Source organism: Leptonychotes weddellii, chromosome 9, assembly GCF_054177405.1.
Source record: "Leptonychotes weddellii isolate Sample4059 chromosome 9, ASM5417740v2, whole genome shotgun sequence".
In the NCBI taxonomy this organism is placed as follows: Eukaryota; Metazoa; Chordata; class Mammalia; order Carnivora; family Phocidae; genus Leptonychotes; species Leptonychotes weddellii.
The window spans coordinates 23,878,046-23,903,760 of NC_138377.1; the positions used below are offsets into that span (position 1 = coordinate 23,878,046).

Here is a 25,715-nt window from a genome sequence, read left to right on the forward strand (position 1 = left end):
TCTTTCTTGCATCTCACAGCATCTTCTTGCTCCTTTCACCACACTTCTTCTTTACTACCACTTGAGCGAGTCTTTATTCCCTTCCCTCTCTCCTGCTTTCTTTTTTTCTTTTCTCTCTTTCCTGTATCACCTTCTGAACTTTTTTTTTTTAGGATTTTTTTAATTTATTTGACAAGCAGGGGGAGCGGCAGAGGGAGAGGGAGAAGCACGCTCGATCCCAGGACCCTGGGATCATGACCTGAGCCAAAGGCAGATGCTAACCAACTGAGCCACCTGGGCGCCCGCGCCCCCCTTCTGAACTTTTTTGATTGTTGTAGCCACTTCTTTCTTGTGACTGGTAACAACAAATCACATTTCATCTTTTGACTCATTTCAGCTCTTTTTGTTGCTCATGATCTAAGGTGTCTTTGTTTCCTTTTGGTGTGTGCCTGTTGTATACACATGAGGGATCCAGGGACAGTGTCAGATAAGTGATCTATTACCATATTTATTTAAGTGAACCAGCTTTTGGGGTGGCATGTTAACCTTCCCCACTGGTCCCAAAATGAGGGATTTTAGGGAGCAAGCTGTTAAGGTCAGACTAAATGTTAAGGTCAGACTAAAATGGAAATAAATTTAATGGAGATAAATGGAAATGTTACCTACAAAGACAGAGTGAGGATGTCACTGAGGATTAAGTAAGTGCTGCAAGTCCAGTAGCACTTCCTGACAGGGCCTCGAGGAGGTGATGTTTTTTCAGTACATCTGTGTCCTTCACAAGGTTAACTTCAGAATGAGGAATGTAGCATTGAATTCCATGGTTGGGCATATTACCTCCTAATAAATGTTTCTCTACATCTCTGAACTGTACTCTTATCATCCTATTCACACAACCAACATAAACTGAGTACCTGTTGTACTCCAGGTCCTCTTTTAGGCTCTGGGAATATAAAAGAGGGTCTCAGAAAGCCCCTGTCCTTAAGGAGTTCACAGTCTAGGGTAGGGGAGACAGTCATATAAACAATCTAGCACAGGCAGATACATCGGGTGCCATTGATAGCAGTCTCTGACCCCTCCAAACCCTGGAATGCCCAGTACTCAATCCTTCTTTCTTGCCTTGTCTCCATTAAGTGAGTATTACCTTAAATTCCCCCTATTCACTGATATAGCCTTATATCACCACCCCTGAACTCCAGGTTCGGTTATTCATCAGCCCCTGGACTTAGATGTCTAAAGGTAGGGTGGCTTTAGAGCTCAATTTTCCCAAGTCAGTCCTCATTCATGCCTATTGTCCAGGCTTTATCATTAATAGTACCCCTTTTCATTAAAAAGTGTTCTGATTTGCATAAGATGTTATAGGCATCTCAGACAAACTTACTATAGTCAAAATCAGACTTTTGATTTTCTGCCCAAATCTGTTCCTCCTACAGCTTTCCTATGTCACTAAATGGCAGCTTCATTCTATACCCTACATCCCATCCATCAGCATATCCTATTGATTATCTTCATAGTATATCTGACCCACTTCCCACCATCTTCACTACTAGAACTGGTCTCCTGCTACCACCCTTGGTCCCCTGCAATTGATTCTCCTCATGGTAGGCTGATGGATCCTTTTAAATACCTAAATACTACTCCTCAGAATTTCTTTTTTTTTTTAATTGTATTTATTTATTAGAGAGTGTGCATGCGCAAGAGAGGTACGCATAAGCGGGGGAGGGGCAGAGGGAGAGGTAGAGAATCTCAAGCATGCTCCACGCTAAGTGCACAGCCTGACACAGGGCATGATCTTATGATCCGAAACCAAGAGTTGGTTAACCGACTGAGCCACCCAGGTGCCCCTACTCCTCAGAACTTCTTTTTTTTTTTTTTAAAGATTTTATCTATTTATTTGACAGAGAGAGACACAGTGAGAGAGGAGCACAGGCAGGGGGAGTGGAGGGGGGAGAGGCAGGCTTCCCGCCGAGCGGGGAGCCCGATGCGGGGCTCGATCCCAGAACACTGGGATCATGACCTGAGCCGAAGGCAGGCGCTTAACGACTGAGCCACCCAGGCGCCCCTACTCCTCAGAACTTCTAATGGATTCCTATCTCAGTCAGTAAAAACCAAAGTCATTACAATGGGCTGCATGGCCCTACATGACCAGGACGGCATCTGTCTCCTGACCTCTTCTCTGACCACTGTCTTCTCCTTTATTTTGCTCCAGCTGCAGGGGCCTTCATATTCCTTGTTCATGATACTCATGTTACCCACATAGGACCTTTGCACTTGCTGTTGTTTTCTCTGCCTGGAAAACTCATCCCCTAGCTATCCACATCGCTCTTTCTCACTTCAAGCAGGTCTCTGCTCAAGTGTCAACAAGTACCTCTCTGACTACTCTATCTAAAATAATGATACCCCACTGTTATTCTTTATTTCCACTTTTCTTTACCATTTATCTTCCTTCATAACATTTATGACTACCAGAAGTATTAGATGGTTGATTGACCAGTCTCCTCCAACTAGAATGTAAGTTCCACAAGGGTAGTGACTTTGTTTTGTTCACTGCTTTATTCCTACACCTCCAGCAGTGCATGTCATGAAGTAGATGCCCAGATATTTACTTATATCTGAGTGAATGACCAAAAAAAGTTGTTGAGTGAGTGGATGGGTGGATGGATGGCAGTACATAGGAGAAGTGGTAGTTTTTACCAGGTTGGCATCAGGAATTGTTTAGGTTTTATTTAGGGAAATAAACAGCTTTTCCTTGTTTTGTACATAGTGGGAAATCTTTCTAACTCTAGGACATAAAGATGGGGAACCCAAAGAGTAGGGGAATTAGTTTTCTATTAAACTGTTTGATTTTTTTCCTAGATAATCACATTTTTGCCTGGGGCAATGGTGGTAATGGTCGCCTGGCAATGACCCCCACAGAGAGACCACATGGCTCTGATATCTGCACTTCATGGCCTCGGCCTATTTTTGGATCTTTGCATCACGTCCCGGACCTATCTTGCCGTGGTTGGCACACCATTCTCATCGTTGGTAAGGGTTTCATACGTGAGGGTTGGGGTGGATTTGACAGAGGGTAGACTCACACCTAAGATTCTGATGGTCACGTTCTTAGAAACAGAAGTGTCCTGAAGAAAAGAGGCTGTTCCTATAAGTGTAGTAATGGTGACCTTACCTAGTGGTGGGACAGAACACTGTCATTTCCTGAGCTTTGTTGTTTGCCACCTTCTGACCATTTTTTAACATGGTAACTTTGGGCTCTGCCTCCTTTGCTATAGAATTGTTATCTCTAGTTGTCCACTAATTAATTGGTTGTCTGTGTTCATACTTTTGTGAGAAACATTCAGGATACCTTTAAAAAGAAACTAAATCATAACTGTTTTCTGCATAAAGATTACTCTGTTATGAACTGAATTATAAAAGCCTGTGTGAAGGGCGCCTGGGTGGCTCAGTTGTTAAGTGTCTGCCTTCGGCTCAGGTCATGATCCCGGGGTCCTGGGATTGAGCCCCGCGTCGGGCTCCCTGCTCGGTTGGAAGCCTGCTTCTCCCTCTCCCACTCCCCCTGCTTGTGTTTCCTCTCTCGCTGTGTCTCTCTCTGTCAAATAAATAAATAAAGTCTTTAAAAAAATAAAAATAAAAGCCTGTGTGAGGGTTTCCAAGTCCATTCTTTTAGATCAGTGGTTCACAACCTTAGCTGCACATTAGAATCACCCACGGAGCTTTTAGAAATCCACTGTCCTGACCAATTAAATCAGAATCTCTGGGGTGGGACCTAGGTGTTGTTACTATTTAAAGCTTCTCAGGTAATTCCAAAGAATAGTTAAAGTGGAGAATTGCTACACTACATAGTGAATATAGTGGTGCTTTAAAATCTAGAATAGTAAGTAATTATAAAGTTACCTGGAGTGAGGGATAGCTGTTATCTTGTAGATTAACCCCCTATTCTAGTCTTCTCACTTTTCCTGCCTATAGCTGTTTACAATGCTTACCTACTGAATATTTTTCCTCAGAGAAAGTATTGAATTCTAAGACCATCCGTTCCAATAGCAGCGGCTTATCCATCAGAACTGGTAAGTAGCAATGTCTCAGGTACCAGTGGTTTTTCGCACTTTGGGTCTTTGGGTTGGATTCCATGTAGTCTCCAAAAAAGGGAAATAGGAAATATCTTTGGGAAATGAGGAATACGGTGATCAAGAGAGAGGATCATATTTTGGTGGATTTCACAATAAGTTATGACTTTTATTACATTGTGGTCAGAGGGAGAGTACATCTTTGCCAACCAAGCATATGGAAGTAATTAAGTGGCTTGCCCAATATTGTAATGTGGCTTGTGTATTGTTCCTTTCCTTACCATGCTAGGGGCTATGAGTTCTGTCTGCTCTTTACTTCCACCATATTCACAGGGTTATTCCAGTCTATAGAAATAGTCCTTCAAAACAGGCCCTTGGAATTAAAAGTTGGCTAAACTTTCAGTGTGGTTAGAAAAATCAGCCCAGAGCTCTCTGATAGTTTTCCTTTGGCTGCTTTCTGCATGGTTCTCTGTTATTTGGGACTATGCCAGGAAACTAAATCTGTGTTCCTTTTTGGTTTTCCATTTGCTCTAAAGTACCTTTACTCTTTGGTATCTCAGAACCTGTATTCTGATAGTTTATAGAATCAAAGCAGATAAAGACCCAGAATAAAAGCAGTTTAATCCTCGAAAAAGAAAGGTAAATATCTGATCTGGACTTGTACTCTAGTTACACACACATACATCATACCTTTTATTAGTTTCCTTTAGTAATCTCTTGCTCAGCATTTATCTGTGCATGTTAATATCTGTCACAAATGACAATCTTTTTGCTAAACACAGCTGTTCTCTTACAGCTTTGTTTTGGTGGAACAGTATTTAATGGAAAAAATAAGATTAAAAGCACATATCTATTGGCTGGAAAATGTAAACTCCATAAGGGCAGGGGTTTTTGTCTTTTTTAATTCATTAGTTTTATCCACATTGCCTAGAAGAGTGCCCGGCAAATGGTGAATGTTCAGTATATATTTGTTGGTTGAGTGTGTTCTAATCATCCAATGGAATATTATAGAAGAGTAGAAATGAACATCTACAAATAGTTCCCTAATGTGAAATGTAAAAAGCAAGTTGCAGCAGACTCTGTGCCTTTTTATATAAAGTCAAAAAACAAGCTAAATTAATATATTGCTTAAGGATACATGAATATGTGATGACTTTTTTTTTTAAAGAAGAAATGATAAATACAGAATTAAATCAGTAGTTACGTTTAGGTAGGAGGCCAGAGAAGGAAGGAGTTCACAAGGCAGATGCGATACAGGTAATGTTTTAGTTCAGCACTGTCCCATAAATCTTTCCGCAACAGTGGAAATGTTTTATGTCTGTGCTATCCAACACTTGAAAAGTAGCTACTGAAGGAACTGAACTTTTTATTTTCTTTAAATTTAAATTGCCATATATGGCCAGTGACTACCATATTGGAAAGTACAATTCTAGTTCTTCTAGTGGTAGGTTTATGTTTTTGTTTATTTTGTTAGGTAGCAAAACTTACACGTATGTTAAAAGTAGTCTTATGTATATTTCAAATGTATCCTAATTTTTAAAAGCCATTTAAAACAAAACAAGCTTCAGAGCTTTTGTTGGCATCTGTGGTTCTGCCGCTTCAGTGGGATCAGTGTGGCAGCCCGTCTGTAAGCCGCTGGAGCCGGTGATGATGACGGTCCTTTACGTTTAACTTTAGAATATACCATACAATTATTTTTTTAGCTTTGGCAAATCTACTTTCTTAAATATATATATTTTTGGCCCATACTAAAATTCAGTTTCATTTCTGACTACACATCAGCTAGTCTTCATTTCGTGACAGTTACTTGGAATGTGCGGCATGATGCGAAAGACCCAGCCATGTTTAAAAATTCTTACAAGTAGGTATCAAAGAACTTAATGAATTTAATGGTTGAAGACTTCTCCAGAAAGGAAGGTAGTGGTGAGTTTATCTGGCAGCTTTAAAAGGTGTTCGGCTCAGATGTGAAAGAGCTTTGTGTTTATATGAAACCTTGCTGAGCCTTGGTGGAGAATGCCGGAGTCTGGATGTATCAAAGTATGCGTGGTAGATTCAGTTAGCTGTGGTTGGGGTGATTGTCCAGCAATGCTTTAGAACACTGATAATCTGCTGTGAACATAGAGATAAGTAAGTTTGGGATGTAGAAATGAATTATCATTATGAAGATACTGATACTCAATACGTTGTGTAAAAGCTAAAAATTGAGTCCCAAATATCTGACTTACACTGTTGCTATTACTTCATGCGACTCTAGGAAGCTCCCCAGGGGTCAGCAGGGCTGTAAGATCGTAAATCTTTCTTGCTGCATAGCAAGGCTCTCTCTTTCTGTGCTGTGTATCTGTCAGTGGTTCAGAGCTCTAGCCCAGGAGGCGGCGGCGGTGGGGGAGAAGAGGAGGACAGTCAGCAGGAATCTGAAACTCCTGATCCGAGCGGAGGCTTCCGAGGAACAATGGAAGCAGACCGAGGAATGGAAGGTTTAGTCAGTCCCACGGAGGCCATGGGGATCAGTAGTGGGGCCAGCAGCTCCTGCCCTGGCTGGCTTCGAAAGGTAATTCCTTTGGCAGAGGTATCTTCGATAAAACATTAGGCTCTTTGCAGCAATTAGAAAGGAGCTGTCGGCATCTTTCTGTGTCCCGTGCCCCATTCAAGTATTCTACAGCAGGCATTGAGTCTTCTGATTTCCACCTGGAACAAAATTACCAAATCTCTAATCCTTTTTTCTTCCTGACAAGGAGACACACAAAATGTTCTCATACCTGTAGTACTTACATGAATGTAAGTAAATTAAGAAAACCTTCCTTGAAGGCAGTTTTTGTAATGCATGTATGCAAAGGTTAAGCTTAGAGATTTTGTACTGTGGTTTGTAGAAGTGGAATATTGGGGCAGTCAGAATGTTTTATAGTAGAGAGATGGGTTATGAGAGTTGAATTGCAGACAGTAAAAATGTTAGAGTATATTTATTTGGATGGAAAGTTGGTTACAACATATGACTGGGCAGAAAAAGTTGGAACACCTTAGCCTCAGGACCCCATTCTCTTAGAAAATATAAATGCATAGAAGAATGTCTGCTATGAAGACTGAAAGCAGTATTCCTCATTTTAACAGTGTTTATCTATGAGTGATGGAATTGCTAGTCCTTTTGCCCATCTGTATTTTCTCATTTTCTATATTGAGCATTTGTAGTTTGTGAAATTTTAAATTTTTACCAAAAAAAAAAGAACCTAGAGATTTAAAGCTGCCCTTATAAGACAACTAAACTCGATAGCCACGTAGGAGTAGGAATGGAGGAAGTTTCAGTCTCAGCCTTGAGCAGCCTGGCCGCTGGCCTCACTGTCATCACCTTCGAGCTCCCCAGATCACTGAATAGGCCGTGTAGAATAAGTGTGTTGGGGAGAAGTGCCACACACTCCAAACTGTGTTCTTGAATTTGAGTTTGAATTCGAATCACTGTTACTCATCTGAGGAAGGGATTGCCTGCTCTTGACAGGTACAGTGAGCTGCGTTGAACCCACAACTGTCATGCTCCACTAGAGGGTGCTGATGTCACAACAGAGGGAAAGCTGGAGCAAGATGGGAATTGGGGAGAAAGAAAATAAACCGCTCAAACAGAACTGATGAGATTCTTTCTCTTATACATAGGAGCTGGAAAATGCAGAATTCATCCCCATGCCTGACAGCCCATCTCCCCTTAGTGCAGCTTTTTCAGAATCTGAGAAAGATACCCTGCCCTATGAAGAGCTACAAGGACTCAAAGTGGCCTCTGAAGCTCCTTTGGAACACAAGCCCCCAGTAGGAGCCTGGGTAACTGAACTTTTTGCCTTTAAGTCACAACTAAGTAGGCAGAGAGCTCTCCACACTTCTTCTGGCCTCGCCATCTCCCCTAGCTTCCTCGGTCTCCCACTGCCCTATATCAACTCATTATACTGTCTATTCAGTAGTGCTTAAAGCCCTAGGCTTACCTGAGTCTGCCTCGGAAAAAAGTATTGACCCTTTCAGATTCCTGATGGGCTAACAGCTTTCTACACCAGAGGACTGTCTGTCTTTTCTCTCTGCCTCAGAAGTACCAAAATTAAAGTTCCAAAATTCAAATCCAGTTTTTTTGACACTGCTAGTGTGGGTTGGAGGCTCTCAATATGAGTAAGAAATAATGCTTGTAGTCTAGTGAGGGAGCCACAATTGTGTGCCTAACCTTGGTAGAAATCAAATTGTGGTAAATGCCTCAATCAAATGCAAACCCCAGGGGTCATCAAGCTTTTTCTATAAAGGGCCACAGAGTAATTATTTTAGGCTTTATGGACCATACAGTCCCTTCTGCAACTACTCAACTTTGACATTGTTGTACAAAAGCAGCCATAGATAATACGTAATGAATGAGCATGATTGTGTTCCAATAAAACTTCATTTACAAAAACAGGCAGCAGTAGGCTGGATTTGGCCAGGGGCTATTATTTGCTGACCCTTCCTATAAACAAAGTACAGTAGAAGGGAGAGAAATCCAGACTAGAAAAGATGTAATAAAACCTTTGAAACTTCAAGATGAATGTTTTAATTCCTCTGTCAATTAGCTTTCTTGAATTATTTTGGCAGTACTATTTACTGAACACCTCTCAAATGTCTTCTAAAGTGTGATCCACTACATTTCATGGATATTGACCCTTTGGATCACAGTGTTCTCAACTGTGATCAGAAAGACTCGTTCCAAGCCAAATCATGCCTTCCCCCACTTCAGCATTTTCAATGGGATGATATCAGTGCACTTTAAATTTGTTTGCAGAAGTTCTCCAAAACAGAGGATTGTTCTTTTACCTTAGCCTAACAGAGCCTGAGGCACTGAGAGTTCTCTTGCCCTGTTATGTTAGAGCGAAGTGCTGTTGTAATCCCAGCGTTTTCTGCTCCTGTTGCATTTACTTTGTGTTTCTGTATGGTTTATCATGTTACTTTAAAAGTAAAATCTGATAGCATTTAGAGGGAGGTTGGGTTGGGGAGCTGTGGCATCCAGGCAGAACCGCCTATGACCTCTTCCTCCTCTCCTTAGCCACCTCGGCTGAATTCTGCAGAGACATGTGCTGGGAAGGCAGCGCCATTAACTCCTACCTGTGCGTGCAGCACTCTGCAGGGCGAGGTTGAGAGATTGCAGGGGTTGGTGGTAAAGTGTCTGGCTGAACAACAGAAGCTACAGCAAGAAAACCTCCAGATTTTTACTCAACTACAGAAGCTGAACAAGAAATTAGAAGGAGGGCAGCAGGTGAGAGCATTAGAATAATTCAATCTCTAATTCTGTTTTGAAAAATCACAGAAACAGAACACCAATAGACACTAAAACAGACTTACTCCTTTGCAAGTACTTATATTTTGATGATGTAACTTTTGTAATTAATCCCAGCAGCCCTGGGCCTTGTTCAGGTGCCTGCGTTAAATTATCTTTATCACCTGACTTCCATTGTTTTTTGTTACTCTATTTTTTCTTTTACTTTTTATTATGAAAAACTAAGCATTACAGTTCAGTGAACACTCATACCACCATCTAGGTTCATCAGTTGTTAACATGTTGCTTGTTTTAAATGTGTGTGTATGTGTGTTTAAAATATGTGAGGATATATATCTGTATTTAAAATATATCTGGGTATATGTGTGTGTGTGTGTGTTACTATTTTGCTAAACCATTTTCAAATAAATTATAAAAGTCATGACATAGGCCCCCTAAATAGTTTTTACACACACCCAAAAATACATTTATTCTCCCAGATAACCACCATACTATTATCACACATAACACAGTTTATGCTAATATTACCTCAGTTTTCATCCAATATCCAGAATTTTCCAAGTTTTCCCACAAAAATGTCCTTTATGACTGTTTTTATCAGATCAGAATCCAATTAAGGTCTCTATACTACATTGTTATGTCTCGTTTCTTTTTATCTAGAATACTTCCCTCTACTACGATCACCTTTTTTTAATTTTCATGGCACTGACTAGCTAAAGAAGCAGGGTCAGTTGTTTAACAAAATGGGCCACATTCTGGATTTGTCCTCTGTTTTCTTTATCAGACATTATCTAACTTGTTCTTTTGTCACCCTGTCATTTCTATAAACTGGAAGTTAGACTTAAGGCTTGATTATATTTGAATTAAGCATTTTTCGTAACAACATTTCACAGGTGTTGCTGTTTGCATTGTTGTTTTAGAGAGAGAGAGCACAAGCAAAGGGGAAGGGGCAGAGGGAGACCGAGAGAGAGAATCTCAAGCAGACTCCATGCTGAGTGCAGAGCCCAATGCTGTGCTCGATCCCACGACCCTGAGATCATGACCTAAGCCAAAATCAAGAGTCGGATGCTTAACCAGCTGAGCCACGCAGGCGTTCCGTTTGCATCGTTTTTAAAAGTATTGCCATAGTATATTGCCCTATTTAGAGTGAACCAGGAAAGGGAAATAAGGTTCAGCCCTTGGCTTTGCCAGTTCCTAGTTTTATGTGTCTGGACAAATTACTTGGTTTCTATGAGTCCTGTTTTCTCACCTAAAAGAGGAAAATAACACCATCTACCTTGAATGGTTGTTTTGAGGATTAAATGAAATCATGTCTATGAAAGTACTTTGGAAAGTAATATACTCACTTGAGGTAAGCAGCTATAGCACACACGATTGTTTGGCTTGGGGCTGTCTTAGTTTTAAAATTGAGAGTTCTGGGGCGCTTGGGTGGCTCAGTCGGTTAAGCGTCTGCCTTTGGCTCAGGGCATGAGTCGCATGAATCCGCATCAGGTTCCCTGCTCAGTGGGGAGTCTGCTTCTCCCTCTACCCTTCCCCCCTGCTCATGATCTCTCTCTCTCTCTCTCTCAAATGAATAAATAAATAAATAAATAAAATCTTTAAGAAAACAAAATAAAATTGAGAGTTTACATTCCAGAAAATCCTACAGTCCTGAGCAAACAGTTGGTCATCCTACCTGCAGCAAGTGTAAAGGTGTGGATTTTATTTAAAGTAGTAGTATTAAAGTATTATCTAAAGTAGTATTAGGAGCTTGTCACAGAACTGTGGCTACAGATCCTTAGAGGTCAGCATTGGAAACCTAGTCCTGAACCTCTGTGACTGTTGACAGTATTGTTTTTTGTTTGGACAGGTGGGGATGCATTCCAGAGGAACTCAGACGGCAAAGGAAGAGATGGAAATGGATCCAAAGCCTGACTTAGATTCAGATTCCTGGTGCCTCCTGGGAACAGACTCCTGTCGACCCAGCCTCTAGTCTCCTGAGCCTGTATGGCCTCCAGGAAACTGGGATCCAAAGAACTTCACAGCACACTTACTGAATGCAGAGAGCGCTTTCCTGGCTTTGTTCACTTGCAGACAAGGAGTGCAAGGCGGAGGCTCTGAAGCACTTTCCGTGTACACTTGGAGAGTGGCATTGCCTATTAGATAGGATCTAGGAGTGGTTTTGTTTTGGAGAATGGAAGGGCCCTGTGGCCCTGGCTTTGTCCTCAGTGACTGCCATAGCAACAGCAGCTCTGTACCTCATCTGGTGATCCCACCTTCGAAGAGGAGACACAATGCTCACCTTAATTTTGCTGGTAGCAGCTTATATCCCATTTATCATTTCACCATTACTTGGAAGCTGCCTTGGGAATTCAGCACCAGGCATTGCACCTCTGGGTGGAGAGAAAAGTGTGAAACTCGAGTGGGCTGGAACCAGGTGGGGCCCAGGCAGGGTCATCTGGAGAGTGGTAAAGCGGTAAAGGCTTCTCTGGAGCCCTGAGTCTGGGAAAATATGTCTGGTGGAGTCGATCTAGGGCTTGTTTTCAGAAAGTTCAGTTACTTTGCGCAGCTAAATGCTTTAGGAGGAAAAGTGGGCTTAGATTGCTTTTCCTCTGAGGGTCAATTAAAATGTCTTCAGTGAGGAGGAGAGAAAGAAGGCTAGGGTCCCTGCTCGTCACACAGCTGGGGTTGCCGTCTGTGGCCGATACAGGTAGGATTTCCTGACTTTGTAAGGTACCTCAAAAAGGTGAGGTGTCTCTTAGAAAATTGAATCAGTGGGGCAATAGGAATGGCCTTAAGAGAAAACCATGAGGGAGAGAGGTCCTCCTTTAGCTGCCTCTACTTGGTATCTTAGGAAGGTCTAGAATGCCTCTGCCTTCGTGGCTTTTAGGGTTCTAACTTTGACTTCAGCAGCCCCAACCACTCCCTTTCTGTATGTCTAGTCAGTATTTGTCCCCTTTTGGTGTTTTATGAAGCTATATCAGTGAATCTGTATCATCTTTCCTACTTGAGTGGCCCAAAGCCAGCACCAAAACCTGGTAGTCCCTGAAGCCTCACAGAACAGGTAGAAGCTGCCAAGTGAAAGGAATTTGGCTGAGAGCTCCATTCTAATCCCATAGTCATTATTATGTCCTTATAGACAAGGAGCAAGCTAGCTTTCCCAAAGAGAGAGTGTCCTCAAAGCTTTTGATGGTTTTTACTTAAGGATGTGAGCTTTGTGTTTTCACCTAACCTTATGAAATGTTCCTTTAGTATTTTGGGTCGTAGGAGTTGCCTTGATGAGTCTCACATTCTCCCTCCTTAGAAACCGCTGAATTAATTTTTGTTTCATTTTCCCCAAACCAAAAAATGAATGTTTGATATCTCTTTAATATTTTGGAAGGACCTGTGCAATGGAAATTTTGCCATTGCCCTAAAACTGGTGGGATAAAGGCTGATGCTTGGGGAAAACCCCATGGCTGGGGATGGGCAACTCTGTTCAATGGGATTTTCTTTGGTTTGATGTTCCCATTGTTTTCTCAATTCTGGGAAGCCTAGTACAATGGTACTAACGTAATCACTAAAGCCTTTTCTTAAAATAAGGGAAGGGGCCAACCCCGGATTAAAGTTACAAGTTCTGGGGACTTGGGGGTTTGCTGTAAACCCCAGCAGTGGGTTTTGGTTCATCATGTAAATGCACCTTTGATTTTTTTAAGGACTGACTGGCTTTTCACGTTCCTGTATCCCTTATACCATCTCAGCAGGCCTGAGAGGCAGGCTCAGTTTGGGTGTTAATCCTGAGTATTGCTTCTGCTGTGGAACTGAGGAACAGGGGCATGTTGCTGAGACAGGGATGGATGTGAGCATGGAAGGGAGGAGAGAGCACTGCTCTTGTTCCGGAGGGGAGCCATTCTCTAGCAGGGGAACACTGCTCATTTTCTCTAGCATGTTCCCTCGGGAAGTCTAGTTTGCTGTTAATCTGGCTGAGAATCTGAGTTCTGTGCCTTAGAGACAATTTGCACTTTCCCAATTGTGCCTGGGACAGCCATATGATTTTTCCCACCAAATAGCTATGCAAACAGAAACCAGTTCAAAGGTGGCAGCCATGCATTTGATAAAAATGAAAGGCAGCAGAAATGCCTTTGAATGGTTTTCTGTAGCTAATTCTCTTGAAGTTTGTCCTGCTTTTCTTTCTGCAGTGCTAGGTGTTTCCAGTTTCCCAGTAGTATTGCTTTTGAGTTATAGTATAACCTGAGTTACTCCTCTGCTCTGACATTGTTGCTGAAGAACTAGCTCATTGTTAGCCAGATGTTTGAAAGGTTGAGGGTGGAGTGGTTTGGCATTTCTGTTTTAAATAAACATTTAAACTCTCAATCAGTGCTATGCCTGCGCATGGACCTTAGTTACTGGGGATGAAACACCCAGATACGAGGCCTTCGTGAATCTTTTGATTCAATGAGTCTTTATCTAAATAAATAAAAGACCTTGTAACAGAAACAACACAAGGGACATGTGCACAGATAATCTTTGCTTTTTTTTCCAGCTTCTTTTTCTTGCTAACAATCATTTGTGCTGCTATAACTTTTTCCCCCCCAAACTTCTCAAATACAGTGCTTAAAGTGCAGAGGGAGGAAAAAAATGAGCCACTGAAAGAGGAAGGAGCATTTCTTGTACTCACCTCCTCAATCACAGTGGGCTTTTTCAAGTGATAATGTGTATCTGTGTTTACAAAACTGTTTTCCCTCAAAGAGGGTGAACTGTATTTGGTCCCCCCGGCATAGCACAGCCAAGTTATCACTTCTCTTGGCTGAGCATTTCACTAAAGTGTAAAGTAAAAGCGGCCTTAAACTCACATTTCATTTGATTTGCCATATATTTGGAAACATCCATAATAGAAAGAACAACTCTGGAGCAAGGATGTATTATAAATAAATTCTTTCAAATGAGTATCCCTGGGCCTCCAAAGAAGTATTATTCATTAGTGTCCTGCAGACTGGGCTAGCCGTCGTCAGGACTACAAAACATGTTCCTTCCTGCCACAAAACCAAAAATCATTTATTACTTCAATGATTAACTATGGAAATAAACATGCTGATCACTAAACCTCACAGACTCAGGAACATTAGAGAGAAAAACACTGTATCACATCTCTGCTACTTCCTTTATAGTCATGAAGAACGATAAATTAATGACCAAAAGCAAATGTTGGCCAAAAGGTACCATGCTGCATTAAATACCCTGCTGTTAAGAAGTACTATTTCAGCACATCTGCATGTACTTTTATATGAAGTGAGTTTCACCATGAGATTTTCTTCCCATTGCTTAATCTTTTGAACTTTAAAATTTATAACTTTTGCTTGTACTGAAGGTTCTTGGATAAAGTATCACACGTGGACAGTACCAAGCATCATTATCCACTGTCATCCTCTGCTATCCAGGAAGGAACTTAGATAGAAAAAGGGTTCTGACCTCTTCCCAAAGAGCGGATCAAGCTAAATTCAAAAGACTAATAAATATTCCTAATCTTATCAAGGCCTATGCATTATTAAGATTGGAGGGAACACTGAGGCATTGATTATTGCGTTACTTCTCCAGCAATATAAGAATGAGTAACTGCTTCCTGTGTCTACAGAAGGCATTCCCCACACATATATTTGTTCTCCCCAGAGGGCCCTGACCTGTGAACTTAATCACATCATCCAGGATCCCAAACCCAAGTGCCTGTGGGGCCAGGCAGGAAAGGTGAGTAAGTGCAGCGGGCCAGGTGGGGCTGTGGTGATCGGCGAGGTCAGCCCGTCTGAAGGAGCACGCGGTTGGGGCTATGCAGGGTTGCTGGCCTGGTATTTCCAGAACTTCCGGCTTTTCAAGAGATTCTCCATATCCCAGTTTTTAAATGTCAGATCTCTGTCAAATTGTAGGACAAAGCAGTCCATAGGCTACCACTTTGCGGGCTTGGCCACAGCTCAGTCTTGCCATCTACTGCTTTTACCATCAAGTGTGAAACCTAACAGTTTGTACTTCACTAGACTTGCCTGGGGAGTGTATATACTGGGTTAAATATGCAGTGTGCATGTGAGGTTTCTTCAAGTGGCCAACCTAAGGCCCCACTATGTGATCCCTCTTTTTCTTTGCAACAGTTAAGAAGAGCATAAAGCAATTTAATAGGTACTATTTTTAAGTATGTACATTTTTTTTTTCAGCCTAGAGCCCTGTAGCTTCACAGCTAAAGCCTTAAATTCACATTTCAAATTGGTCTGATCTATTAGCCCAACCATTCAGCAGAAGCTGCAGAGGAAATGGAACAAGAGTGAGTGGTCATTTGTTGTTAGTAGAACATGGTTTTATTGTCTGCTTAGTCACCTTGGCCCACATCAGGTTGGGTGTTTTTCCTCCAGTATTTAATTTTTTTTTTTTAAGATTATTTATTTATTTATTTGACAGAGAGACACAGTGAGAGAGGGAACACGAGCAGGGGGAGTGGGAGAGGGAGAAGCAGGCTTCCAGCAGAGCAGGGAGCCCGATGTACGGCTCGATCCCAGGACCCTGGGATCACGACCTGAGCCAAAGGCAGACGCTTAACGACTGAGCCACCCAGGCGCCCCTTCTCCAGTATTTTAAACTAACAATTTTTTTTTTAAGTTTTTTTAAATTTATTTGACAGAGAGAGACACAGCGAGAGCAGGAACACGAGCAGGGGGAGTGGGAGAGGGAGAAGCAGGATTCCAGCCCAGCAGGGAGCCCGATGCAGGGCTCAATCCCAGGACCCTGGGATCATGACCTGAGCCAAAGGCAGACGCTTAACAACTGAGCCACCCAGGCGCCCCTTAAACTAACAATTTGAGTGATGCTCTCAGGACAATAATCCTACTGTTATTTCAGATCTGTTGTTCTATCTTCATCCTATCTCAACTGATACTACCGCCGACAGGCATTACCTTATCATTTCTCCCATCTGACCAATCTAGGACTTACTCATTTTATTAGTTAATTTTAAATCCCCAAACCCATTGATTGAAGGTCTAATTGTGAAGAGTACCTGCAGTATGCACAATTCTGCACAGAAAAAATTTAAAAGATCCGGTATCTTTTTCATCAGAGTTTACTTTCTAAAAGAGAAGTTCAGGGGCGCCTGGGTGGCTCAGTCGTTAAGCGTCTGCCTTCGGCTCAGGTCATGATCCCAGGGTCCTGGGATCGAGCCCCGCATCGGGCTCCCTGCTCAGCAGGAGGCCTGCTTCTCCCTCTCCCACTCCCCCTGCTTGTGTTCCTGCTCTCGCTGTCTCTGTCAAATAAATAAATAAAATCTTCAAAAAAATAAAAGAGAAGTTCACTGTGGTATAATGGGCAGGGACATGTGACACGGCAATGTCCCAGCTTGCTTTGATGGTAGATTTTACTGCCGCATTTAAAAAGCCATACACCCAACCTGATTTCAAAGCAGAATGCCAGCAATAGCTGAAACTGAAGTTCCTTCCTTCCTTCCTTCCTTTTTTTTTGCGGGGTGGTGGGAGGGAACATATGAAATCCTTTAGCCAAGTGCAACTACTGAGGCATACAGGATGCTCTCTCCCAGCCCTACCATGTAAAGCCCATAAAGATGAGGTTCCCTTTATGGCACGGTACACCGCAAGGAGGGTTCAGGATATACGGGCGCCCTAACTTTACATACTGGTATTGGCTTTTGGCCAGGACCATACATCACGGAGGTCAAGGATGAATTTCCATTTGCCTTACAGCAAAATCATACTATCTTTTATGAGATACCACCTGGGTAATCATGATCCTCTGACACCAACTCAGTCTCATGAACCGACGTCTTGCAAGAGCAAGAAGAGTGAACAGGAACCACACATACATGCAGAGCAGGGCAGGAAGGCACAGCAAACACAGGCACTTAGCACAACCCACAGGTCAGCCTTGCGAGAAGAGAGCTTTAATGTAGCCTGCTCACTACTCCTGAGTCTTCGCCCATCAGTTCTTAGGGCACTAACAAGGCACACCAGCCTGAGGCGGTGATTTCGTGGGAAGCTGAGGCTTCCTTTTGCCTCCCGCTGCTTAGCAGTGGGTCTCTCCTCACTGATTTAAGCTCTGCAGGCAGATGTGGGAGATGTAAACGTTTTAGTTCTGTTTTGCATCAAATTATTCTACTCCCATTTCTTGCTGAAGAGAAGCAGAGCCTTCTGAGGCTTCCAACCGTTGTCCACTCAACTGTAATGCTTCCTTGGAGGTGGAGGCCGGTTCTTAATGGTCTTACACTTGGGAATGTGCCGCTCGGCCACCTTGGGAGCAAAGTGGCGGCTACAGTGAGGACACTGAATATAATCTGGATTTTCTGCAGGCAGGATGGGAGGCAAGTCTGAGGGGTTTCCACCTTTGGCAATGACCTGCTGGACCTCTCGAGCGTGACGGAGAGTACGGATGAAAGACTCATGCTTCTGTCTCCAGTTGCTCTTCTGAGGAGGTTCAGCCTGTAAGTGTGAGGAAGACTGATCATTCAACTTGGTGTTTACCACATCTCCTGAGTCTTCATCAGAATGACAGTAAGGAAAAGGAAAGGGTGTTCATCCATAAGATCAAAGAGAACAGGAAGGGAGCAACAGAGCTGACTTGCCAGAGTGGAGGCACTTAAGCTAAGGGCCTGCTTGGTGCTTACAGGTACAGGCAGTGGAGAGGGAAGAGGTGCAGGGCTGAGAATAAATTGGATCCCTGGGGCCCCTCTCCCATCTTGCATATCCAAGTGTCTGTCACTTCCCACACTCTCACAGGACGGGGGTGTATTCTCTGGAGAAACTGAACCAGACAGGTTTCAGACTCAGGAAGTCCAGGCATAGTGGAGAACAGGGTAATATTGAGGCTGAAAGTTGGGATTAAGTGCAAGTATACGTGATGAATTATGGAACTGTTGGCCTCCTTCTCCCACTCAGCTCCCAGGATATCAAACACACTGGCACCCTCATAGGAGAGAGGAGTTCTCTGAATGCACCAAGGAGTCGAGAGAAAAGCCATTAGATGCTGACCTTGAGTGACTCCAGTGAAAAGGCTCACTATTTGATAACCCTAATATGAAGGCCTTTAGTCAACATGCCCCACTTAAGCTTAAATATGAATGGACAACCTGGGATCATCAGATATTTGAGTAAAGCTCTAACAAGAGAGAAACCAAAACAGGTACATGAATTCTCTCTCGCTCTCTCTCAGGAAACAGGGATAAGACAGGTAAAAGAAAACTTAAAACCAGAGAACCAGAAAGAACTATTATAAATTAAAACTGTGATAGCTAAGGGGCGCCTGGGTGGCTCAGTCGGTTGAGCATCTGACTCTTGATTTCAGCTCAAGTCATGATCTCGGGGTCATGGGATCGAGCCCCATGTCGGGCTCCATGCTCAGTGCGGAGTGTGCTTGTCCCTCTCCCTCTGCTCCTCCCCCTGATCACTTGCTCTCGCTCTTTCTCTCTCAAATAAATAAATGAAAATCTTTATTTAAAAAAAAGACCATTAAAAAAAACAGTGATAGCTAAAAATAAAAATAGAAATGTAAAATGTCAAGAAAATTACTCAGAATGGGAAAAAAGATCAAGATGGAAAGTAGAAAAGATTAGGAAATTAGAAAGCCGATCCAGGAAGTCCAACACCTGACCAAAAGGAGTTCCAAAAAGAATTAAAAAAGCACACAGAAGAAATTATTAAATAAATAATACAATAAACATTCCTAGAATTAAGGTCACTGCTCTTGAAATTGAAATAGTCTACCAAGTATCCAACACAATCATTGTAAAATTTCAGAATTTCAGAATAGAGAGAGAAGCCTGTAAGCTTTCAGAAAAAGAGAAACACTGAAAGAGGTTTCATACAGTGGAGCAGGAAGCAATATGGCATCAGATTTCTCAACAGTAACACTGGATGCTAAAAACTAGTGGGAAAACCCCTTAAAAGTTCTAACAGAAAATAATTTTCTACCTAGAATTCTATACCTGGTCAAATCATCCATCAAATATAAAGCTATTGTATAGATATTTTCATTCATTCTGAGACCAAAAAAAAAAAAAAAAAAAAAATGCTTCCCATGCACGTTTCTTGAAAGCTTCAGCAAAGCAAGGATTAAAACAAGAAAAAGGAAGACCTAAGAAGCTGGAAACAGGACCCAAGACAGAAAAGAAGCAAAGAGAAGTCCCGAAACAATAGGTCTGCACCAGGCCTACAGAATAACCAGTCCAGACTGGTGCAGGAGGAGAAAGGAGTGATGGGAGGGAAGTTTCCAGAATAAGAAAAAAAAAATCAAACCAATGGATTAGGTGTTTGAGCATTTACAAAAACACTAATAGGTGCCTGACATCAGACGGATCATTTAGGAAAAAAAAAAATTAAAACATAATAAAAAAATTATTTAAAAAAAAATTAAAGACAGGTATGTAGGAAACCAAGCAAATGAAAACATGAGTCAGCTGTTAATTCCAGGTACATGTGTTCACTCATCGGTGAACAAAATTTACATGGTTATTATAATGTAAAAGCTGACTACTGGTTTAACCCAAAATTGTGATTCCACTACAATGGAAGGAGAAGGAAGGAGAAAAGTAAAAGGAGAGGAGATGTGAAAGAGAGCTTAACCGGAAGCATTCATAGGAGGAAGTCAACAGATAATGTGCAAAACTGATTAATCAAGAAAATAAGCATATTACTGAGAAATATGGAAACGCATACCAGAAGAGTCATCTATCAGGAACTGAAGACTGCCACTGGGGGCCCGATTAGGCTGGAAAAGGGTGAGGCAGGATCCTACTCGTTGCCCTTATAGGTCACTTAGTACATGATTTTTAAAATGTATTCAAATATTATTTAAATTAATATAAAATGAATTTTAAAAAGAAAAAAGAAGGCAAGTAGCTGTTTGGTGATCTGATATCATTCATGATGAATGACAGGAAGAGATATTATCAAAGCAAAAGGATCCTTCAGGAGAGAGTGTTACTGAAATAAGAAGGCAAGAGAATTTGTGTGTTAGAGATGGTATCCAAGAACTTTTTAAAAGAATTAGGGGGAAATTCCTCAAGTATATGATAGTTGGGGCGCCTGGGTGGCTCATTTGTTAAGCATCTGCCTTCGGCTCAGGTCCTGATCCCAGGGTCCTGGGATCGAGCCCCGCATCGGGCTCCCTGCTCTGTGGGAAGCCCGCTTCTCCCTCTCCCACTCCCCCTGCTTGTGTTCCCTCTCTCGCTGTGTCTCTCTCTGTCAAATAAATAAAATCTTTAAAAAAAAAAGAAAGAAAAAATCCAACTTACCTTTAAAAAAAAGTATATGATAGTTCATCATATTGAATGAACTATTAATTCATCATATTGAAATCTTATTCAATTAACACTTATTAATCACAAAGCACAAAGATGTGGTCTCTGTGCTCAAATGAGACCAGAGCTAGGAGTCTGCTGGAAGCTATGTGAAAATTAAAGGACAGAGGGAAAGTCACCTGTTCTTGTGAATACACTAGAGGAATAACAGGGAGACACAACCACTTGGCTTCCAAAGGCACAAAGCTTTGGAATAAGACTTAGAACATTCCAAGGAGGGGAGTGCATCTCAATCCAGATCCTTTCTGCTTCGGTGTCCTCAATGCATCATATTCCCCCGCAAAACTAGTTTCCACAAAGCTCAGGCGTCTGATCTCAGAAATCCAATTCCTTTGCTTCACCGTTACTGCATTTAGGAATTTAAGAAACACAAGATTCTTTCAGGGGTCTGCCAGAAACACACTATAGTAGGATAGAGAAGACCCCGGTGGATTATTGGGTTGACCAGAAAGCAAACAGGAAAGAACAGGAACCAGTGATTATATCATTATCTGCAAGAGCAAAATGTTAAATTCTTGTTGGAAACTGGACTTCAGGTAGATCATCTCTGAACACAGAAGGGACTTTTTTGTGTTTATCTTCCAAACTGTACTGAAAGAAATAACCGCAATCAACTTCTCCTAACAGCCACCACATAAATTTGGGTTTTTAAAGGCCCCAGCAAGTACTGTAGCCCATAAACTGTAAAGTGCTTAGCGGACAAAAGGTGCTAGTGCAGCAAAGGGACGATTGGAAAGAAATGAAAACAGAGGGCGCCTGGGTGGCTCAGTTGGTTAAGCGACTGCCTTCAGCTCAGGTCATGATCCTGGAGTCCCAGGATCGAGTCCCGCATGGGGCTCCCTGCTCGGCAAGGAGTCTGCTTCTCCCTCTGACCCTCCCCCCTCTCCTGCTCTCTCTCTCAAATAAATAAATAAAATCTTTAAAAAAAAAAATAAATGAAAACAGAATATGCTCTCATATTTTGTTAGAAAATTAGAGTTGGGGCGCCTGGGTGGCTCAGTTGGTTAAGCGACTGCCTTCGGCTCAGGTCATGATCCTGGAGTCCCTGGATCGAGTCCCGCATCGGGCTCCCTGCTCAGCAGGGAGTCTGCTTCTCCCTCTGACCCTCCTCCCTCTCATTCATGCTCTCTGTCTCTCATTCTCTCTGTCTCAAATAAATAAATAAAATCTTTAAAAAAAAAAAAAAAAGAAAATTAGAGTTGGATGGGACTTTGAGATCATGTGATCTAGGCTTTCCCAAACTTTGGTCATTTGCATACCACTTTCACTTTATCCCCCTAACCATAAATTACTTAATATTTTTCTTTAAGTTCATGATTCCTAAAAACCATGGGCTTCATATCTTGTTACATTTTTCTAATACACACTAAAACTACTAAAATAAAAAATGTTTGCCAGCAAACTGCACTTTGAGAAACACTCATTTACAAGCCAAGGGGCATAACGTTGACAGGGTGGTAGACTTATTCATGAGACAATCTCCAGATCTGACTGTCCAAATATGCCTGTGAAGTACCCCTAAACTTACCATGCAAGTGTCTCACAGTCTTTACAACCTAGTTTTTCTGCAGCTGGAATGTTAACCAAAAATAGTATCCTTTACCTTTAAGGTGTTTACACTCTAAATGGGGAGAAAAAGGATTGCAAACTTAATTGTGTTTCATGTATTTACTAAGAAGGTATATCGGAATTGAGCTAATCTTGAAAAGGTAGATACAGTTATAGGAGTTGTAACAAATCCCGATCTTGGGAGGTGGCAGAGTATATTGCAAAGAGCAAGGAACTCTCTCCCAGGGGTGAAGTGCTGCATCATTTTTTTCTTTATATTTTTCAAACCTTTTTAATTTTCTACAGTAAACATTTATTACTTTTATAATCAATAGGACATATATTTTTTAAGTCTAGATTTTGCAGTCATTCTGACCCAGATTTATATGCTGACTCTGCCATTTATTATTATTTTTTTAAAGATTTACTTACTTATTTCAGAGAGAGTACACAAGCGGAGTGAGGGGCAGAGGGAGAGAGAGAATCCTCCAACAAATTCCCCACTGAGCACAGAGCCTGATGTAGGGCTGGGGCCTGATGCGGGAGCCCAATGTGGGGCTCGTGGGGCTCGATCCCAGGACCCTAAGATCATGACCTGAGCCAACATCAAGAGTCAGATGCTTAACCGACACTTAACTGACTGAGCCAGCCAGGCTCCCCATATGTGCTGACTCTGCCATTTAAAGCTGTTTGTGGGGCGCCTGGGTGGCTCAGTTGGTTAAGCGACTGCCTTCGGCTCAGGTCGTGATCCTGGAGTCCCGGGATCGAGTCCCACATCGGGCTCCCTGCTCAGCAGGGAGTCTGCTTCTCCCTCTGACCCTCCTCCCTCTCATGCTCTCTGTCTCTCATTGTCTCTCTCGCAAATAAATAAAATCTTAAAAAAAAATAAAAATAAAAAAAAATAAAAAAATAAAGCTGTTTGTGATCTTAAGCAAGTTAAACTCTCTGCGACTTGATTTTTGAATTGATTGAATAAGAGACAACGAAACCCTTACAGGGTTGTGGTGAAGATCTTATGAAAAGCTCCCATCACAGTGACTGGCACACAGTTGTAATCAATAAATGTTAATTCTCACTTTCTCCCTATATGACACATGAATTTGTTCTAAAGAAAACTGATATAACATCCCCTTTACAATGATCCCCACTCAAAGTCAAATCCATAAGACCCTTGCCTTGTTACCTTGACTGAGGTTGGTCCCTTCCAGTTCAAGTACTGCTCTAGTTCTGTGCCCTTGGCCCGGGCCCTGGAGGAGTCAAACACTTTCCTCTTGGAACCCTGCATCCTGCGGCAGACGTCGGAGTGTCTCTCCAGCCTGAGCAACAGAAACTTGCGTCCACAGTGGCTACATTCGCCAAGTTCGGGCTCTTCAGTGGAACAGCTGGAAACCGAGGAGTCTGGTACCCTAGACAAACTAGGATTGCTGGTGGCTCCCCGCAAAGCATGGCCAGGCCCTTCTGAAGACTGAGGACACTCCTCTGATGGCTCTGAGACTAGGTCTCGGATTTTGTAATTGCTTGCCACCAGTCTTTCCCTTTTGAGCTTCTGTATTCCATAATCAGAGAGCTGAAATGGACTAGAATTTTCTCGAGACCGTCCCCAAGTTTCATCCTCCCCCCTGTCTCTACTGAAGACCTCCTCAGACCCGAATTCTGGGGAGAAGGCAGGTTTGTATGTGGTGTTGCTATTACCTTTACCTCTCCTCCTGGGGAGTGTCATTCTCTGTAGCTCTCTTTTTTCATTTTCCTTAGCCTGTTCCTTTTCTTTCTGGATCCTTCTGAGTTCCTCCTCTGTCTTCTTCAGCTTTTCCCTTAGAAGGGTCTCTTTTCTTCGGATTTCCTCCTGTAAGCTCTCCCCTGCAGCTTCTAGTCTTTGGATCTGCACCCACTCAGTCCTGTTGGGGTTTGCAACAACAGCACGAACCACAGCTGGATTCACCCAGTTCCTTGAATCAAAACTGCTGTATGGAAACTCTCTTGGTTCAGGGGGTCTTGGAGAGACATTCTGGTCCCCATCAATGCCAGCCTCACGTGTACTATGAGACTTCGTATGGAACACGGGTTTCAGGGGGTATGCCCGGTCTACCCCAACTCGCTTCTTTGTGAAGGGGATGAATTCCTGATTATTTGCTTTGGAATACCGGGACTGAGGACTTGATGAGTAAAACAAACCCTTTGCTTGGCCCTGGGGATTGCTTCTTGAATCTTGCTGGCTGATTCCAACACAGTGGGGATAGGAGTAGTTCCGGGCTTTTGTGCAGGTGTTCGACTTGGAGTGAGTGTAGAGATTATCCAGTGTCAGCTCTTTGTTGCTCAAAAGCTTCTGCCGGGAATTGTTCCTCAGATGCCCCATGGAGGACCGCTGAGGAGAGTCACCTTTTTCATAGGGCTTTTGTTTAGCTGAGAGGAGCCCTGGAGCTTCTGTTTTATTATAAGGAAGCATAACGCCCACAGGCAGAGGTGGTGCCAACTGGAGGCCAGCCATTCAGGGACTGGACTGAAGCCTGGAGGAGATTTAAACCAGATATATGTGAGGAGTTTGTCTGAGGTTTCCCCCCCACTGCTAAAGTAAAACTGTTTCTACATTTGTCCTACCTACATATTCTCTTGAACTTTTTAGGGACAGTGGTGCTGGGTCTGCCAGAGCTTTCCTTCAATAAGCATTTGGTGAATGCTCATTATTTCCTGTGGGTGCTTATTATGTCCTAAGGATAGAAAAACGAGTGTGACACGGGTGTTCCTGCCACCTAGCTTTATTCCAGTACCAGTCTCTGCCATACACAGTGATACTCCTGCCATACACAGCAGACTCCCTAGTTGGGGGAAAGATTTACTGGATCGAAAGTCAGGTTTTAGGCCTGTGACACAGGACAAGCAACTTTCCCTTCCTGGCTGGTTTCTTCACCCGTAAACTGAAGTTTCGCTCAGAGTTACATGACTGGCATTTAGGAACCTTAGGACTCTGAGTCCAGCCCTATCGGTTCACAGGTGAGCAAACTGCGGCCTAGAGGTAAGTGACTGGCACAAAGAGCTCTCCAGCTTCCCTCCTGCTGGAACCGTGCTTGACTCCAAAGAACACAAAGGCCGCTCGTGGCCTGCAGCAGGTGCCTGGCTGTGAAACCCTCACCCAAGAAGTCCCCGCGGCGCGGACAGCGAAAGGTCTGTAACCTGAGAGGTGGAGGCCACCTGACCTGGCCGCCGCAGCTTTTAGATCCGGAACGCCGAAGTCACGCACTGTCCCACAGGGTCAGCCGAGGCGCCCCCACTGGGGACTCCGCTTTGGGAACAAGCCCTCGCTCTTCTGTCCATGGGGCCCTTGGGAAGTCGAGGTGCTGACCCCATGTCTGCCCCCCCCTTCCGCGTACCTGAGGCTCTGGCGGACGGTTCCTGTTCAGGGAAAACCCCAGGACTTAGTTTTCCAGACCAGACCTCCCCCCACCTCAATCGATCGCCGCCCAGGCGTTCTCTGAGGGCCTCTGTTTTTCTCGTTGCCTGGAGACGGAGCGCGTGCGCGCCCAGCCCCTTCTTTAGCCGCGAACGCCGCCCGGAAGCGCGCGCAGGC

General features: G+C 43.0%; 2 protein-coding genes across 5 annotated transcripts in view; one reads left to right on the top strand and one right to left on the bottom strand.

The window, feature by feature from the left end:
- Window positions 1-13,638, top strand: part of NEK9 (NIMA related kinase 9) — a 37,142-nt gene extending 23,504 nt beyond the window's left edge. The window contains exons 17-22 of one of the 2 annotated variants that reach the window (XM_081830210.1): window positions 2,833-3,003; window positions 3,981-4,040; window positions 6,386-6,588; window positions 7,680-7,841; window positions 9,076-9,285; window positions 11,156-13,638. In XM_081830210.1, the coding sequence (XP_081686336.1) occupies window positions 2,833-3,003; window positions 3,981-4,040; window positions 6,386-6,588; window positions 7,680-7,841; window positions 9,076-9,285; window positions 11,156-11,278 (929 nt within the window). In that variant the 3' untranslated portion in view covers window positions 11,279-13,638. The remainder of the gene's footprint in view (window positions 1-2,832; window positions 3,004-3,980; window positions 4,041-6,385; window positions 6,589-7,679; window positions 7,842-9,075; window positions 9,286-11,155) is intronic. The other variant, XM_081830211.1, reaches the window with a different exon arrangement.
- ZC2HC1C (zinc finger C2HC-type containing 1C) lies at window positions 4,272-25,659 on the bottom strand. 3 transcript variants are annotated; one of them, XM_081830213.1, is made up of 3 exons: window positions 25,519-25,659; window positions 23,337-24,657; window positions 4,272-6,725 (listed from the first exon to the last, which is right to left on the bottom strand). In XM_081830213.1, exons 2-3 carry the CDS (start codon window positions 24,636-24,638, stop codon window positions 6,642-6,644), a joined length of 1,386 nt encoding a protein of 461 aa, XP_081686339.1. In that variant the 5' UTR covers window positions 24,639-24,657; window positions 25,519-25,659; the 3' UTR covers window positions 4,272-6,641. The 3 variants fall into 3 exon arrangements, with proteins under 3 accessions (XP_081686339.1, XP_006745850.2, XP_081686338.1); XM_006745787.3 differs by lacking the exon at window positions 4,272-6,725 and adding an exon at window positions 11,846-17,729 and having other exon boundaries at window positions 25,519-25,658; XM_081830212.1 differs by lacking the exon at window positions 4,272-6,725 and adding an exon at window positions 11,846-17,729 and having other exon boundaries at window positions 23,337-24,858; window positions 25,519-25,647.
- Window positions 25,660-25,715: the final 56 nt, after the last annotated feature.